The following is a 17,959-nucleotide window of genomic DNA, read 5'->3' as shown; positions in this document are numbered from 1 at the left end:
TTTTTGCTTCATTGCTGTCTGAGTGTATCTACAGCAGTGTTAACATGACCTTATTCTTCATTCACAGGTTACTTTAGGTGGAACCTTTATTGGAATTGGGCGGAAAACTCCAGATTGCCAAGGCAACACCAAGTACTTCCGCTGCAAATTCTGCAATTTCACCTACATGGGCAACTCGTCCACTGAACTAGAGCAACACTTCCTACAGACTCACCCAAACAAAATGAAAGCAGCCCTTCCCTCCTCTGATTCTGGTAAAACTTCAGAGAAAAACTCCAATAAATCCAGTCCTACTCTTCGACCATGTGATTCTGGAGACTTGGGGAAGTGGCAAGACAGAATCACTGTAAAAGCAGGAGATGATACACCAGTTGGATATTCGGTGCCCATCAAGCCAATAGATTCCGCTAGACAAAATGGTACCGATACAACCAGTTACTACTGGTGTAAATTTTGCAGTTTCAGCTGTGAGTCGTCCAGCTCATTGAAACTATTAGAACATTACAGCAAACAGCATGGGGGAAACCAGTCAGGAAGCCATCACCCAGATATGAATGATAAGCTTTCTAGGGGATCTGTCATTAACCAGAATGATCTAGCCAAAAATGCAGATGGGGAGTTAGTGACAAAGACAGAAAAGGGTGCGAGTGTGGCAAAAAAGAAAGACTTGGCTAGCAAAGGAGCAGAGGACAGCATGGTGACAAGCTACAACTGTCAGTTCTGTGACTTTAGGTACTCGAAGAGCCATGGCCCAGATGTAATAGTGGTGGGCCCACTTCTTCGTCACTATCAGCAGCTACACAACATTCATAAGTGTACCATTAAGCACTGTCAGTTCTGTCCCCGAGGCCTCTGCAGCCCAGAAAAGCACCTTGGAGAAATTACTTATCCATTTGCTTGCAGAAAAAGTAATTGTTCCCACTGTGCTCTCTTGCTTTTGCACCTGTCTCCAGGGGTGACAGGAAGCTCTAGAGTCAAACACCAGTGCCATCAGTGCTCATTCTCCACTCCTGACGTAGATGTTCTCCTGCTTCACTATGAGAATGCACATGAAGCCCAAGTGTCAGATGTCAAACCTGAAACAAATACCCTGCAAGGCGCAGATGGGCCGCTGACTCTCAAAGAGAACAAAGAACACTCATGTACCAAATGTGACTTTACCACCCAGGTGGAAGAAGAGATTTCCCGACACTACAGGTACAGTGAAGTTTAAAGTGATTACTAATAGGAACCAAGCACACAGCCCTCCTAGTTCCTTAATTAAATGTCATTGATCCCCGAAACTGAGGAAGCTGGAAATAAAAATAGGAATGTGCCTAGATATAAATCTTTATAGCCAGGGTCCGATCCAACATCCACTTCGTTTTGGAAAAACTTCAGCTCAGTCTGTGGCTTTAATTATACATTCAAACCTGCGCAGTGAAGAGGGAGATTGGGATTTGTGTATAGATGTTGAAGTTCTAGCATATTTGAGGTTTGGTCAACTATTTTCCACCCAGAGTCTGTTAGGTACTATTTTATTTTAGGCTTTTTACCAGAAAGCTGGCATCTTCATTCATTAAGGGGAACACAAATGGCTTTACTTTCCAAGATAGACTGTGAATCCTTTCATGCTTCGTAACAGTGCTTCAGTGTACTACCTTTTTGTAGTATTTTCCATTCCCAAGTCCAGCAATGCAATAATGAGTTTAAGAGCATTCCACTGCTGTTTTGGTGTTAGTTTCACACTGGGAGCAGACGCTCTTTTGTCTGTTGATGTCATCCTCCAAGATCCTTTTGCAGATGCTTATTTTTGTATTGCTGCTTTACAGTGTCATTCTATCTATTTTAAATGCTAATGTTCCTATTTGGAGGTGGATGCAGCCAGTCTCCTGACTCAGTCTGACACAATGTCATGATGGCAGCCAACTCCCTACTAAGCTTCTTGGGCCAGTTCCTGTGCTGTTGTAAACTGGCAGTCCAGTTTATATTGGAGGAAGAGCTGGCTCCCAGACTTTTTAAAAAGCAACAGTGCTGCTGCAAAAGTGATGTTAAATATTAGAAAATCCTGCTGAATATGTTAATAGTTAAGGCTAATGCGTCAACAACAACGGAAAGCGCAGTATCTGTCTCATCTAAAAGATCTTTGCATAGAAGCCAGCTAGAATGAAGACAAAAGAAGATGCATTTTCAAAGCTAAAGCTTTGTTAAAAGCTCAAGAAACCGTGCCATGTTTAATAGATTCCAAGACATCCAAAATTAACAAAGGCAGACTGGGGCATGATACTTTAATAGAGATTAAAGCTGGGGGCATCCAAATGTTGCCCAACAGAGGGCTGCATTGGCAATGTATCAGGAGTCTATTTAAAAAAAAAAAAAGAAGAGCAGATTGCTCATCTTTAATTTGGTGCTAGGGCCCACAGAGGATTCAGGTCCCAGCATGCAGTGCCCCATTTTTGATCCAAGTGGGCCTCAGGGATGTTGTGCGGATTAATTAGTTAATGTTTGTAAACTGCTTTGAAGATGAAAAGTGGTATCTAAGTTCCAAACATTATTATAGCAGCTTTGAGCTGTGCTGTAGAACTCCATAGGCAGCACTTTGTCCGCCGCTGGGGCATGGCATGATCTTTTTTTAGTGGTTAAATAACTGGAAGATTGAAATGGCTCTTTGACTGAAAAACATTTTTATTTTGCTGCAGCTGCTAATTTAAGTTTTAATGAGCACACCTAGTTAAAATCCTTTTTCCCAAGGAAAGGAGAAGCCATGATTTTGAAAACTATAAGTCTGATACCCTTTCCATCCTGAGTGCTCAGCACTGTACAAACAGCTCCTGCAGTTGTCAGTGGGAAGTGCTATGTGATGTGCTCTTTTGAAAATCAAGAAATGGGTTTAAGCATTTGAATCTATTATTATTCTAAAATTAGCCTATTCTGTTTAAAAATCACTTGAACAGTGCACTTCTAAGCCCTCAATATACCACATTATTGAGTACTCTGAGGATGTTGCTTAGTCAAAGCAAAGCATAAAATCCCCACAACTGCCAGCTTCCTTCCCTTTCTCCTAACCTGCCCTCCCATCTCCTTTTTAATTTAAGTTTGGTTTCTTTTTGGCATGTACTGTTGCTCTTTTTTTCTCCCTCTGTTCAGTTTTTGGTAGATACTCTGTAATGGCAAATACCTAGTAGATTTTACTGCTTTTCTATGCTTCATTTTTCATAGTTTTTACCATACCAAACTGAAGCATAGAGAAACGTCTAAGGCATTGTAGCTTCTATTTTTAGTATTATTTTTTCCTTTTTTTGACATATACTTGGTGCACATTTCCTTTGCTTTTTTGTATTTTATGAAATTTTAATGGGAATTTTTATATATAAAATGCTATGTATTTTATGAAATAAGGATTACTTTAGATTAATTCAGATTTTAAACCGAAGAATTCATATAAAGCGTGTAAACTTTTGTAATGGGGAATTAAGTGACATACACAGAACTGGTTTTCTCTGAGGCTTTGTCAGAGCTTTGCTTTCTTAATTGGGTTTCCTTTTGGCCATACTTACACAATTTCACTGTGTGTTTGTTTGTTTAATATTTTTCTGTGTCCTAAAATTATTCCTTTGCATGTATTTGCAACAGTTACAATTTGCAACAGTTAGAATTTGCAAAAGTGGTTCTTTCCATTTTTTTCTGCCAGAATGTATGCTAACATTTAGAGCTCATTCAGTATTTTCTTGACATGATTATTTGAGAGCTGTTCAGTTAAATTTGAAGTTAATGAATCACGTTGCACTTGAGTTTACTTGTATTTAAACCTCACTAAAATGTGCTTACTCAAACAAATCCCCAGAAGGTTTGCTGGCCTATATTTTCTACTGATTCTGCTACCACTCATTTTCCATTATTTCTCTGAGGTGTCAGGTATTCTGTGTGTTCATTGTGAAGTTCAGGCTTTGTTTTTTTTGTTTTTTTTTTTTCAAAACTGTCTGCTGTTCTGATGAGCTAAAAGATGCCAGTACATGTAATTTAGATAAAAATCATATAGACTGTTCGGGGAAATTTTGTATGTCAGATAACTCAGCTTAGAGATTATTTTCCTGTTTGCTTCAAAATAATTGTTTTCTAATTTTTGATTTTTCTTAAAACAAAAAAGACTTCCTGCAGAGGAATTTTTTTTCTTTTTTTTTTAAGTTTTGGGATTTTGATTTAAATATGGGAAAACAGTACATTTTCTCATTTTTGAAAAAAATATTTTTTTTCCATGAAAATCCTAAGTCTAAAAAAGTCTAACAGAAAACATTTGATCAGTGCTAATGGTAATTCCAAATGCTGTGCTGAAAAGTGCTCTAAACTTCTTTAAAAAAGAGAATCTGGTGACTGTTATCCAGTAAACAACAGCAAAATATAGAAAGAAGTTGATTTGCAAATGAGATAAGGGCTTGGGAGTAGACTCATTTTTCCAATAAACAGAAATTATTGTTGCAAATAGAAATGATTGCAATTCTGTGGAGTGTTATGTGAAATAATATGTCCCTCTCAGCGGTGAATGGAGATCTAGGAGTATAGGTTAGGCCACAGTGGAGAATGCATGCCCCAGTGCCAGTGATGTGTGCTGAGGACAGGGAAACATGGCTGCTTCGCCTTGGCACCGGCAGGCAGCAGAAGCTGGAGAAGGGCCTGGGATGTGCAGGCTGTAGAAATGCGGAGCTGTTAGGCTCCGTGAGAAGGTACCAAGGGCAAATGTGTGAAATGAAGCCCAGCAGCTCCTGCTTTCTGGCAGAGTAGGAGCCTTCACTGGTCAAACTGTAGCAGCAGCTGTGAGGACCTTTTCCATCGTCCTAACACCTTAATTCACTGCTCTGAACTTGTTTGCTCTTGCCAATAGCTTTTGCTCTCCTTTTATCTCAGCCTTGCTTTCTGTTCTTCCCGTTCTTCCCTTTCTGTCCCTCCATTGAGTTTCCTTTCTTGCTCTGTGCTCTTCTCCCTTGTATTTTCCTGTCCCCACCAGTATGAGTGCAGCACACATCTCCAAAGCAGACTTTTTTACAAGCCCATTTCTTCACAAGAACTGCTCAGAATTATTATATTCATAATGAAATTCAAAATGTGCAAAGAATTTGAAGTGATACGACAGTCAAACCTTCATCCAGAATATTTTGTATGCCCTGGAGCATAGGAATGTCTTCATATCTTCAGGTAATTAAAAAAAAAAAAGTTTTGTAGAGGATGGTGTTTTGCAATATTTCAGACTAGTTGTAAGTATGTCAACGAGACTTAATTCGCAACTGGCTAGTGTCAAGAATATCATACACAGCCTGTTAGAAATCTCATATGAATAACAAACGTATCAAAAAAGACATGCAATCTCTTGTCTTCAATCTTTTGCAAGGGAGAATCCTTTCATCTTGTAACACTCAATTCAGATATCATAGAATCATAGAATATCCTGAGTTGCAAAAGGCTCGTAAGGATCATTGAATCCAACTCCTGTCTCCACACATGACCACCCAAATATCAGACATATGACTGACAGACACTTCTGTTTTTCAGTACAAGTAAATAATGACAGAATTTTGTGAAGTTATCAGAATGCAACAGAGTAGCAAAGATTTGGCTGGAATTCCTTGACATTTAATCTTGGTATTGGGCCATAAATGCTTTAATGTCCATGAAAAATCAAGTATTTGATTTATTTGGTAGTGAAAATAATAATGCTAAGTGGCATCAGTGCAGGCTGTGTCATTGACAACCCTGTGCCACATTCAAGGTGGTAACCAGCTCTGGCTTGAACCTGCTCTTAGCTTGCTTGAGTGGTTTCTGAGCAAGACCATAAAGAGGAGAATGCAGTTTCCATCTTCATTTACATAATTTTCTTCTATAGTGAGATTTTCCTCAAATGCCTTTCCTCTGGCTGTTGATTGGCAGTATACCAATATACTATATTGTACTTGATGATTCCAGAATTTCAGATGATACAAGCAAGGTTTAGTTGTAAACTTAAATTTAATATCTCAGAAAAGTGTTTGTCGTGTACTTGGCAAATTTGAACGTCTACAGTTTTTTGCTTAGATTTGGGGAGTTTTGTGCACAACTCCAGTTGTAACCTAAGCCTTTAGAAACATTGACTTGATTTCAATTCTGGTATAAGAAGAAATAAAAGATTGCCAACTTGTTTCCATGATTGCTGCTGATTGGGTGAGGTGAAAAAAATCAGAGATGAAAACATTTCTCTTTTCATGCATTTTTCTTGTAAAGGATAAGAGTTTCTGGTTCTAAAAATGTTCTGGTTACTGTTTTATTTTAGATTGTGACTTTGATTGGACATTTCCAAACTTTAACTTGCTTTATGGAGATTTTGGATAAAACAGTATACAGGATGTGCAAAATAAGAAGATCTATAATGGCAGTGGTAGAGAGTACCTTTTAATACATACTACAGACATATGTATCCTGCAATAAAAAGCCTGTTGGTTTACTACCTATCTAAATCAGTCCAAATCTTTTCCAATTTCTGTCATAGTTTCATAGAAAAACTACAAAATGTTTCATGATTCTCTTTGAATAGATTATAATGCCTTTAAATTAACAAACCTAATTTAAGAAAAGTGACTACAGCAGGGTCTGAGCCATCCAATTCCAACTGTATCTAATACTCTGCATTTAGTTGTGGCCTTTTAAGAATGACGCTGCTCTTGGTGTTTACTGCTCCTGATCAAAACCGTTTAGCAATCGTGGGGGAGAATGAAAAAAATGGCAAGTTAGGCCGAAAAAAATCAGCTGTTTGGAGGTGTGATGTCGGTAGATGAGAGCCAAGCTAGGAGAGGGGCTAGGCATTGAAATAGCCAAGTTAAACAAGAGACACTTAGGGCTAAGTAGCCTCCCGGAAGACTGATAAACTTTCACATGGAGAACGTATGGGGTTGAGCCATTAGCCCCAGATGGTGTCTTGTTTAACTTGGCTTTTCAGATAACTAGCCCCTGTCTAACTTGGACTTCTCTGATGATATCCCACCTTTCCAGGGCCGACCTTCCTTAAAACTTGGCTTTTTTGTATCTGTAAAATGGTTTTGATCAGATAGCACTCGTCTTTTTGGTTGAAAAGAGAATTAGGCTTGGTTTAGAGAAGAATTAAGTTGCAAGAGAGAATATATTATTGTCGCACTGAGAGACAAGCCAATTTTAATAAAACACTAGAATGAAAAAAGAGGAACACAGCCAGAACAGGATTTTAACCCACAGCTTTCTTTCCCACAAGTACATTTTGTTGCCATAAGGGTGTATGGAAAATAGCTGACTATTTTTCACGTAACTGAATGAGCCCATCTAGTCCCTTAAAATGAATATAAATATGGAAAACGACAAAAAGAAAACTGATATTGGACAAGTGCTAAAAAAGCTTTAATTTGAATGTGTGCTCATGTCTGCATGCTGGCACAACTGAAAGAAAATCAGACAATGTAAATAACATATGGTTTGTTTTTTTTGACAAGAGGAAAGAAGGAAGACAAGGGCTTCTCTGTAAGTTTGGCAAGTTGTCTCTTCCAAACTATCATATTTAAAAAGGAGCATTTTGTGTATCGTTCTAGTTCTACAGATACACTGAGAGCTAAATCCTGCTTTTACTGAAGTTAATGAGAGTTTTGCCATTGACTTTCCTGAGACCAGAATTTGGCCTCAGAAGAGTGAATTCTAGCAATTTGAGTTATCAGGGCAGTAACACATTTCTTACACAAGTTTTGTTCTGTGTGGGTAGTGAAAGGCTCGGTTTTTAGCTTGGCTAAAGACACTGTTGTGGCTTTTGAGTGCACGGGGTGTGGATGTGTGAATGAATCTGCGGGGAGAATCCATTTGCAGATCGTTTACAGATCGTTTAAATTTTAAGGAAGGGCAGGGATGGTATTGGACCCAGTATAGGTACAGTGGGTGCAGTGGGGCCTGATGCAGACAAAGAGCTTGGGCCACTTCTGTGCCGTAAACAATTATACAGAATGTTACATATCTCATAAAAAGTGCACTGTTCATCTGATAGATAGGGTAAAGTAGTAACATGCTGTTCTAATGTAGCAACATATGCTTTACATAATTTAGTAATACTGTACTTTATATAGGCTTCTAGAATGAAAACAGGAAGGCATGTTATTCCACACTGCTCCACAGGTCTTACCCAAGCATTTCTGTATTTGACAGGAAAATACAGTTTGTATTGAGACAGCCAACTATTCTGCTTTTACTTTAGAGCCTCATCTTTTAAAGTTGTCTCGAAAAATCCACAGAGGACAAATAAATGTTATCTGTTGGGTGCAACCTTCCAGCCTTTGGTGCATTCCTATCTTAAGTTAACTGGAGTTCCACTCATATTGGTCGTTGTTAACCAAAAATATCTGAAACGGTTGGAAAGAAAAGGAATTCTTTAAGCATTTGAAGTTTCTAGCATATATTGATATTAATCCCGAGTATTTTTTTTTTTAACTCCAAAGAAAACTATCCTATTCTAACTAATTGGTTTTGGTTGGGAAAAAGAAGTTACTCATTATTTCTACCACAGTGGAAAGTGCTGAGTGCATTCTGGCAAACAAAAAAAAGGAAAAAAAAAAGCCCAAATCCTAGTGAAAATTATGTGAAGTTTAGAATAATACAGTGAAGTATGAGTGAACAACAGGAAGCCGTTGCAGTGTGTGAGAGGTAACAACAAGATTTTTCCCTGCTGTATCAGACTACAAAGCAAACCCGCTTACTTTATTAGAGAGTCATTCTGTTTATTTATTTTCTTCATCTTGGTAGGTAAAACCAGCGAGAAGGAAGGGTGAGAGGGGACACACTTTAATGCCCATCTCATTTTCTTCCAGGAGAGTACACAACTGCTACAAGTGCCGTCAGTGCAGCTTCACGGCTGTGGACACACAGTCACTACTCGAGCACTTCAACACCGTGCACTGTCAGGAGACAGACGTCACTACAGCCAATGGGGAGGACAGTCATGGTGTTTCGGCTATCAAGGAAGAGCCAAAAATTGATCTCAAGGTCTACAGTCTGATTAATCCAGACCCCAAAATGGGGGAGTCCATGTCTGACAGCATAGTTAAGAGGGAAAAGATAGAAGATAAGGAAGTGCTTAAGGAGAAAGGTTGGACTGACAGTCCCGGTGATGATCTTCGCAACGTGCCCTGGAGAGGAACAGACATTTTGAGAGGGAGCCCATCATACACACAGACCAGTTTGGGCTTATTGACCCCAGTGTCGGTTGGCCAAGAACAGCCAAAGCCTTTAAGGGATAGTCCAAATGTAGAAGCTGCCCATCTGGCACGGCCCATGTATGGCTTGGCTGTGGAGAGCAAGGGCTTCCTGCAGGGAGTGCCGGCCGGAGCAGCGGAGAAAGCCGGGCAGCTCACCCAGCCCTACCCTGGATCCGGGGATGGCAAGGCCAAGGATGAATCCCAGTCCCTACTGCGGGTAGGAAACTCTCTTTGTTTCTTTGTTTCTTTCTTTTTTTTTTTTCCCCTGATTGCAAGTGTGCTGTGTTTAATTAGGCATGCAGAAGATTTCTTCAGTTTCAGAGTGAATGCATGGGAAAATAAAAGTAAATATCAAGGGAAAACTGAAAGATTCAAACTTGTAGGCCTAAGCTGACAGGTGGACATTCTGACTTATTGGCAACAAACAACATATATATTGGTGTAGTGTTAGTAAGCAAATGCTTCTGCTTTTGCTGTTTAGCTCTGATGGAGTTCTGTTTAATCATTCCCGCTAATTGTGCAGGTTGATGATGCATTTGAAGAGCAAGGGTTTAGAACCCCAGAAGGCTACATGTAAATCTGTTATACAAAACAACTAATCACCTCTTAGATTTTGAGGTGATGTGACAGTTCACACTTAAGCAAGATTTTACATTATTAAATATCTAAGAATATGAAAACTGACTTAATATTAATAAAAAGTAACCTTTTTTTGGTAAAACAGCATAATTATATATCAATTTTGACACTTGTATGGTTGCCTTGGAAGCAAAAAGAGGAGAAAAAAAAGAAAAGGGAAGGAGCTTGAGTGATAACGGAGAGACTATTCATCTCACCAAATAATTTGTATTCTGTCATGTTAAAAAAAAAAAAAGCTGTAATTGCAGAACTTAGCAACTTCCCTTTTATCAAGGTATACTTTTTCCACTATTGGTAAATTTGAGGTTAGAAGAGCTCTGAAACTAAGGAGCTGGAAGACAAATAAGGGCCTTTCTCTTGGAGTCACGGCCGTATGTTTTCTTGGGGTGCTTCCTGTCTGAAGTTTTAGGAACTGGCAGACAAACTTCACTGGAATGGAAGGGGTGGTCAGCTCTTCTTCTGTATTATCTTTTCTGAGAACATTTATAACCATAACATATATTCATGTAAAGAGAGCAGCATGTCAGAAAAAGATAAAAAGCAAGATAAACATTCTATTCCTTGTGTGCTGAAGTTGTACGTGTCTGTTTCTGTATACATGTCATAAAAGCGCTTTGAAAATGAAGTCAGTAATCTTAAAATATTAGTTACTCTAATTATAAAATGTCTGTCACTTAAAAGTCCGCATGCAGTTTAGGATGACCACAGTCCTTTGTGCCTTGCAGAACATGAATAGCTATGGATATCAGATGTTAAGTGTATGAGAAGCAGTCACAGAATGACAGGTTCCCTGTTGCTTGGTTGTGTGTTCATTGTGAATGGCTGGTCTATACTTTTCTCCATGTAAAAATATACCTAAAAATATATAAATATATCCGGCTAGCAGTGGAATTTGTGCTGTACATATGTCACTAGTTACATCCCAGTTCAGTTCTTGCTGTGGTTTTTAGCAGTGCAGAGACGTATTGGCCAGAGGAGCCATTTGTATTTTGCATTATCAGAATACAAATAATTTTCATTTATTTTTGACTACCTAATAGTAAATAATGATTATGATAATAATTATGGTCTGCAAAAGTAGTATGTGTAAAAAGCTCTATAAAGGTCAAAATTTGCTTGGTGACAAGCTTAAAATCTTACGCAGTAAATAAGACCATTATATTATAATGTTTAAGTAAAAGTAAATTAAAAGGGAGAAACTGCACACTGGCTGCTTCTTATGCCCTTCTTTAAAATAAGTTAAGTTTGTTTAGAAAAACAATAATTGACTATAACAGTCAATAACAGTTGTCTTCAAATCAGTATTTTTATCACTTTCGGATTTTTAGAAATACGAAGTTTGAAGTTTAGAAATATGAATTTGCATAGTTTTCAGGAGAAAAGAAAGTAGGTTTTTCTTTTTTATGTGTGTTAACTGGGTATATAAATTAATTCCTTGCATTTTAAAATTTTGTCAACAAAGCAACTTTCACATGGTTAGTAAAAGGATTTATTACTAGGTTAGGTCTACACTGATGGGTGAAACCATGCTGACACCTTTCAAAGAAGAATTGCTTTTGTATACAATTTTGAATCTTTGGTCTTTGAACTCTGTTGTGCCAAGGCTGTGGTTGTCTGGGTCTTTCCTTACTTAGAATATTTTCATTTTGCTTTTCTTTAAAATGGGGTGAGTTGCCTTTGTCAATTTCAGTTTTTAAGAAACACGACAGGAAGTTCATTTTCTACAGCAGCTGAACAAAATCCCTAAATCATTATGTTTCACCACTATTATTGAATATTGGAAAATAGTGATAATTCAAACTTGTTGAAGATAAAAGATGATCTGGAAGCCGGGAGAGGGAGGAAGGTGAGGGAGTGTGAATATATGAGTGACATTCATTTTTCTACTGAGATAAGCATCCCCTGTTCCCCTGGATCCATGAAAAATATAGAAATCTAGCTGGTGGTTTTTATTCTTGATTCAATTTTCTGTAGACAGTTACGAGATGTAGAGCTTGGACTGGGTAGAGTTAGAAACTGTTCAGAAAAAAACCTTCCCATTTGGAAAAATAATAAAAAAAAAATCCCTACTGTTAGTCAACTCTCACATGATTATGCACTTTTGGGGAAATGTGTTTTTCTAGGATGAAATAGTTCGTAGGAATAGTTACTATTAGGCTGAAATCTGTGCCTTTCTATAAATAAGGGGTTAAGTCAATACATACTTGCGGTATCGTATAATGAATTCTCATGCAAAATACTGTATCCCAGGACAACTGGTGACTAGGAAACAAAACCTATAATAAAATCACAGTAGACACCTTCATTTTGTGCTTTTGAAAGATCGAAACAGAGAAAGCCAAAAATTTGGGATTACTCAGTGAATAAACACTGTGAGAAATGGACTGAAAAAAATTAGCACATCCCTTTGGTTGTGCTGGCTATTCAGTATTTATAGAGTGGTTCTGTTTATTAAGAATGATTTGTAATGATTCAACAGTAGCAGTAATACCATGTGCTTTTCATTTTTCAATTCTCTCATGATGACTGGGGGAAGGGAAAGAGGAGATAATGTTTTTCACATTTTTTTCATACAGATAGAGGTTAATATTGCAAGGCAGGCTTTTACATACTGAGTTTATGACTACGATTATTTGCAATTTAATAAAATATCAAAGGCAAAACAGATCAACTGGGGAAAGGGTGTATATCTGCAATTGCCCACACAATTCTTTAATGATAATTTAAACTTTTGGAATTTACTTGAAGCGTCTTTCAGGCTTGTGTGTTCAGTAATCTGTTTATGTGCTGCTTTCTTGCATTCCTTCAATGCACGATGGTTGTGTTCCCTCCCCAGGCTCTGTGCTACAGTAGATTATTCATGGGAATAATTAGAGTAGGATTTATTTTCTTTTTAGTGGCTAAAAGACTGCATCAGTTGTAATCTATGAGGAGCAGGACATAGTGCAGTGGTGATAGCTTGAGCTCTACATGTGTGCAAGCACACATGTACGGGGGATGCACCTTTTTCCCCAAGAGAGCTTCCAAGCTGTGTGTGCGTGTAACTGAATCTTTCTCAGGGGCTTGGTACACTTCTGTGAGTAGCTTTAATTTATTTTTCTTATTAAAATGTTTCCAGCAGCTGTACTTACTGCGAATCTGTATGTTTTGCAAACGGGAATTAAAAAAATGTACCTCAGCGTGGTACAATGCAGACATTATTTCAGCTCTTCCTTAGAGTAGCTGATTTTCTAGTTTAAAGATTTGTTGATACTGGAAAGTCTATTGACATGCAAAAATGTTCCTTTTTTGGGTAGCACATTGGCAGCCAGCAGACTCTGGGCCAGGCAGATTGTTTAATGCTTTGACAACGCTGATCTTGGACAGCAGGAACTTTTTGCTAAACTGATTTTAAATGAAGTGTCCTGTTTTGTTACATGTGGACACTGCGGTACAAAGTTTTTCACTAAACTAGGAATTGCAGCCTGTTCCTTCAGATCTATATACAGACATAGTTAGCCCCCCCAAAGGCACTGGTAAACACTGCTGCCTCACATCACAGTGCAGCCCATGCAGATGCAGAATAGCATGATGGGTGTGCCCTGTGGGGCTGCAAATGCCTGAAAGCACAGGGAGATAGTTGCCAGTGTATTAATTAAAATTCATGCAACGAGTGAATTTGTGTGCCATCAGAGGGGGAGAGAGAGAGCGCGTCAGATTATTGCAGAGGTACTGGTGGTGGTTGTCAGAGGGAGATGGCAGGCTTTAGCAACATATATCCAGCTGAAGTTACGGTAACATTTTCTGTGCGCTTTTATTACAAGGGCAAAGGATAAAAACAGCTATGCTATTAAATCAAGATTATTTTGCACCATGATGTGTGGACTCTTCATAGGAAATCACAGTTTTTCAAGGAAGTTTCCATTTACTTGCAGAAGAGTTATTTTCCTTTTTGTCTCTGATATTTACAGTCCTGGTATTTCTTACAGTGTTCTGTCTGGAGCTGTTATATGGCTTTAAATTTGGAGAGAGAGACAATCAGAAGAACTTACTCTTCCATTTTACATTCTTTTATGTGACTGTTTGTGGCTAATTCTAAATGAGCAATACATATGCAAGTATCAGTAAATTTATGTGTGATTGGTTCATTTGATATCACTGTAGTAAATATTGGATGCAATGCCTAGTAGTGAAACATTATTTCTCCTGTTATAAAACACCAATTCCTGCTACCCACAGTTAGATGCCAGACTCCTGCAAAGTGGTAGAAAGGCCAAACTGTCTTTTGTGATTTCCAAAATATAGGTCCCTCCTAAAGGAATGCCTCCTAAGTATTTCCATGGAAACCACAACAGATACAAAGAGCAGAATAACACTGTTTGGTAGAACAAATTCTTAGCTACAAAACACTATTTTTCAGCATAGTCAGCATCATCAGTCAATTTGTGTGGATGAGACGGTTGAGATGCTCTTCATTTTGTGGTGTAACAGCTGTGCAAGGCTGTCTGGAACATGATTTGTTTTTCACATTGCTGTTGCCACTGCTGAAATGCACCAACTACCGCCTCTCTGTGCTCACATCCACTGTTTGGTGTCCATAAACATTCATGTCAGAGGATGCCAATTTTTCAGTATGGAAGAATTCAGTTCCACACCTCTGCTTTACTTCCACGTCAGACGCTGTCTTGTCAGACTGCCCCTTTGCTGCCATCTGTCACACAGCAGCAACATGTAAGGGAATATTGTTGGGAAGGTTCAGCATTTACTGCCATATCACCAACATCCATCTCCAATGCTGTGGGCCACCATAATGGAAATAGAAGTCGTTACTTTTGGAGTAGTCCTCGTGCTTCTGTGAATATAAACATAAAATTCTTGGCCAGAAGGGCAGCATAGCATTGAGGTGAAACCTGCCTCTCTGGTGTTGGTGGAGGTCTTGCTGCTGCCTTCAAGTAAAAATGTGCTCTTGGCAGTGCTACTGAGGTTAATTTTGGTTCAGGTGTGATTTTTTCTCGGCTGCCACTACAGTGAAATGTATTTAAATTTTTGTACCTTTTACCTTTTTGTCCCACATCCCACATCCAGATAAGTCTCAAAGCAGTATTCTCGATGGTATATCTACACGATCAAATTTAACGTGTCTAACTGTCCCATAAGACTTGTATTCGAGTTGGTGGAGATCTTGGATTCAGCAGCTCATCCCTCAGCTGTGTTGGAAAAAAAAAAACAAGCAGTCCTTTAAAGAAGAAACATCTGAAATAGTTTCCCCATAGCTGCATCTCATTTTTTTCCCATTTCCTCTGACTCTGTTAGAGATCTTTCAGGAAGTATTTATAGTCAAGGCTATTCATTGCCATACGGGTCCTCTAATTAGCTGGGGAGAACTCAGCAGGCACTGTGTCTTGCTAACGCACACAGCTCCGTCAGGTCACGGAGCTGCCAAACACTCTGGGTTTTTTAGGAGCACCTGTTTCCACAAGTCCGTGCCTAGGGAGGTGGTGGGCTGCTTTGTAAGTAGAGCTACATCCTGGAGAAGGGCAAGAATTGTCCAACAAGGAGATGGGGAAAATAAAGATAGGATGTGAAGAGAAATGGTTTTAAGGCATTGGGTTTCCTGCATAAAACTGCAATGGGTGGAATCCCTTGCTGAGGAGCGAGCTGCGAGCAGAGCTAAAATAACTTGTGAGGATTTGAAGTCGTTGTGAAACAAACATGTATTTGGCTGCTTTTAGCAACTACTGGAACCAAACCCACAAGAAATTGAATGTTTTGCATTACTCATCGTGACAGAGTGATCAGATAGGACTAGAAAAAAAAGTCACTTTTAGAAAAATGTTAACCTGCCCAATTCAAGGCATGTTTCTGGTTTCTGTGTGGGGTGTGTCTGATATGTGGAGAGACAGCCCCACCTCGCGCGTGTTTACCCGCCCGACGGTGCTTATTTTTTATTTATATTTCTTTCTACAAAATGTGGTTGGGAAAAGCTTTAAATGATAAAATCATTATTAGGGTGGGGCATGGTAATAATGCAAAAGGGCAGCAGCTACGTCAAGATCCTTGCTGGAGAGGTGAATCAGTGCGGGAACAAAGGGCTGGGAGGGCTGGGACAGGCCCCAGGCGCTGCGTCAGCACCAGCAGCCTGCACTGAACTGCCGTGGTGATCGATAATGATGATTCAAGCAGGGAGAGCCAAGATAGATCTTGGTTTAAAGCAAGCTGCTTGGGTGGGATGGGAGAGATGAGAAGAAAAGCGCCTTCTCATGGAACTGAATGGCCAGAGCTGGCTGTCAGTCAGTGCCGAATGCAGTGAACTCAGCTACATGCTACCCGTACTAGGTGGGGAGGACATTTCTTCTGCCCCCCGTGGGTCTGGTACATGGTGCCTGGGTGTGGTGACAGGTTTCAAAAAGTGCAGTAAGATAACAGTTCTGCTGTTACTCTGTGTTGCTAATAGTACTTTGCATTAGATTATTTACCTGAAGTGGAAACTTGAATTGTACATAGAAACAGGATAATTTTTGCCAAACTGGATCCAATAGGAAACACACTTTCATGTCCAGGGGCAGAACTTACTGCTAACTTGTAGATTTTCAATGGAAAATTAAATTTCATAGATGAATGCAGGCAAGGATTGTACTTAACTCTACTTTTGCCTGAAGTACTGGGGTACTGAACAATGAAAATCTATGCGATGATGCCTCTAACATCTGGAAGTTGAATTTCTGAAAACCTTGTACATGTTCTTTGGTAATTAAAAGGCACAATAAATATATTCTTTTAGAGAAGGAGTATTATGATAGACAGCAAGTAAATGTTTAATTTATTGGACTAAGAAAGGATCATTGTAATTATAATTGATTTGAGGGAATCCAGATGCTGTCCGTATCTGAACAAATTCAAAATGGTGAAGATTTAAAAAGAGATTTGTGAACAAACAGTGCAGATGTTTTCTGGGATTTTTCCATGGAGGTATCCGGGGGTTAATACACACCATTGAAAATGGCAACTGTGGAAAATAGCTGTTATATGAACAGATGTGTGCTATAGCAAATGTACATGTGAGATATACAAAGTGTTTATAGAGCAACTTTTGTTACCTTAGTACTCTTCTGATCTGCATGTGACCACCATGCAAGTAGTCAATTTTAAGACCTCTAATTTAGCACAATTGGTTTAGTGAACAATTTCCTGCCTAATATAATTCATTTACTTCTTGTACCAAGTTCTGTTTTTAAAATGAAGCTTTATAATGGCTAAATGGTTCTGTTGATGTTTTTCTAAGCATTTTTTTTCTAAGTAGCAATACATATATTTTAGGAAATCTGACATTCTTTGTTTGTATGTAAGAGGAATTGATAAGTATATGTATTCTGTGCCACTTTACATTGTTATTTGGGTTCAGGTAGGATATTCTTTACAAAAGAAAAAGCAGTAAGGATGATTTTTGTTTTTGCGCTGTGCACAGTAATAGGTTTCTCAAACATGGCACAGGCTGTACAGTGATTTGCACAAAGCAGGGCAGCTTGCTAAATGGTCTTTGCAATTGTTGCTTGGTTTGTGTACCTCTGTGCTGCCTGAGATTTGCAAATATCATTCTTCTATTATTATTCTACATAATACATAATTTTATATGTAATATTGTATCATATGCCATGTGTTGCTCAAGTCCTGGACAGCATTTACAGCTGCACGAAGGATGCCTTTCCATCGAAGAGAGAAGAACAGTTCAATTTCAGATTTCTAATCGAGTGCTTGGGAGTTGCCACTTGTTGTGTTTGCTGTGATAAGCTGGTGAATCATATTTGTCCTAGTTAGTTGGTTAATCCCCTGTTAATCCCCTCTCATTTCTTAGCTGATCTAGGCTTTAGTCTCCTGGTTCTGTCTGTGAAATGCGAATAAGGGCAGGCCCTTGCCTCGACAAGTTAGAGATACTTTAAAATCTGTATTGCGCGGTGCTACAAAGAGAGTCCAATCCATATGCATCCTGCATCAGTATTGGTGATTACCTTCTCTGAGCATTATGATGTAACTTATTGCAAAAATACAGGCAAAAGAGAAAAACTTGGGAAATACCATAAATTTAACTTTGTTAAATTTAACTTTGTTAACGTTTTTCTATTTGCCTTTATATCATT

General features: G+C 38.7%; 1 protein-coding gene across 5 annotated transcripts in view; it reads left to right on the top strand.

The window, feature by feature from the left end:
- TRPS1 (transcriptional repressor GATA binding 1) overlaps positions 1 to 17,959 on the top strand; it is a 173,550-nt gene that overhangs the window by 17,606 nt on the left and 137,985 nt on the right. For 4 of the 5 annotated variants that reach the window (XM_010709244.3, XM_010709243.3, XM_010709245.3 and 1 more), the window contains exons 3-4: positions 68 to 1,197; positions 8,820 to 9,423. In XM_010709244.3, the coding sequence (XP_010707546.1) occupies positions 68 to 1,197; positions 8,820 to 9,423 (1,734 nt within the window). The remainder of the gene's footprint in view (positions 1 to 67; positions 1,198 to 8,819; positions 9,424 to 17,959) is intronic. The other variant, XM_010709246.3, reaches the window with a different exon arrangement.

This window comes from Meleagris gallopavo, chromosome 3 (assembly GCF_000146605.3).
Source record: "Meleagris gallopavo isolate NT-WF06-2002-E0010 breed Aviagen turkey brand Nicholas breeding stock chromosome 3, Turkey_5.1, whole genome shotgun sequence".
Taxonomy (NCBI): domain Eukaryota; kingdom Metazoa; phylum Chordata; class Aves; order Galliformes; family Phasianidae; genus Meleagris; species Meleagris gallopavo.
The sequence above is the reverse complement of the archived record's forward strand: the minus strand, read 5'-3'. Positions and strand labels throughout refer to the sequence as shown.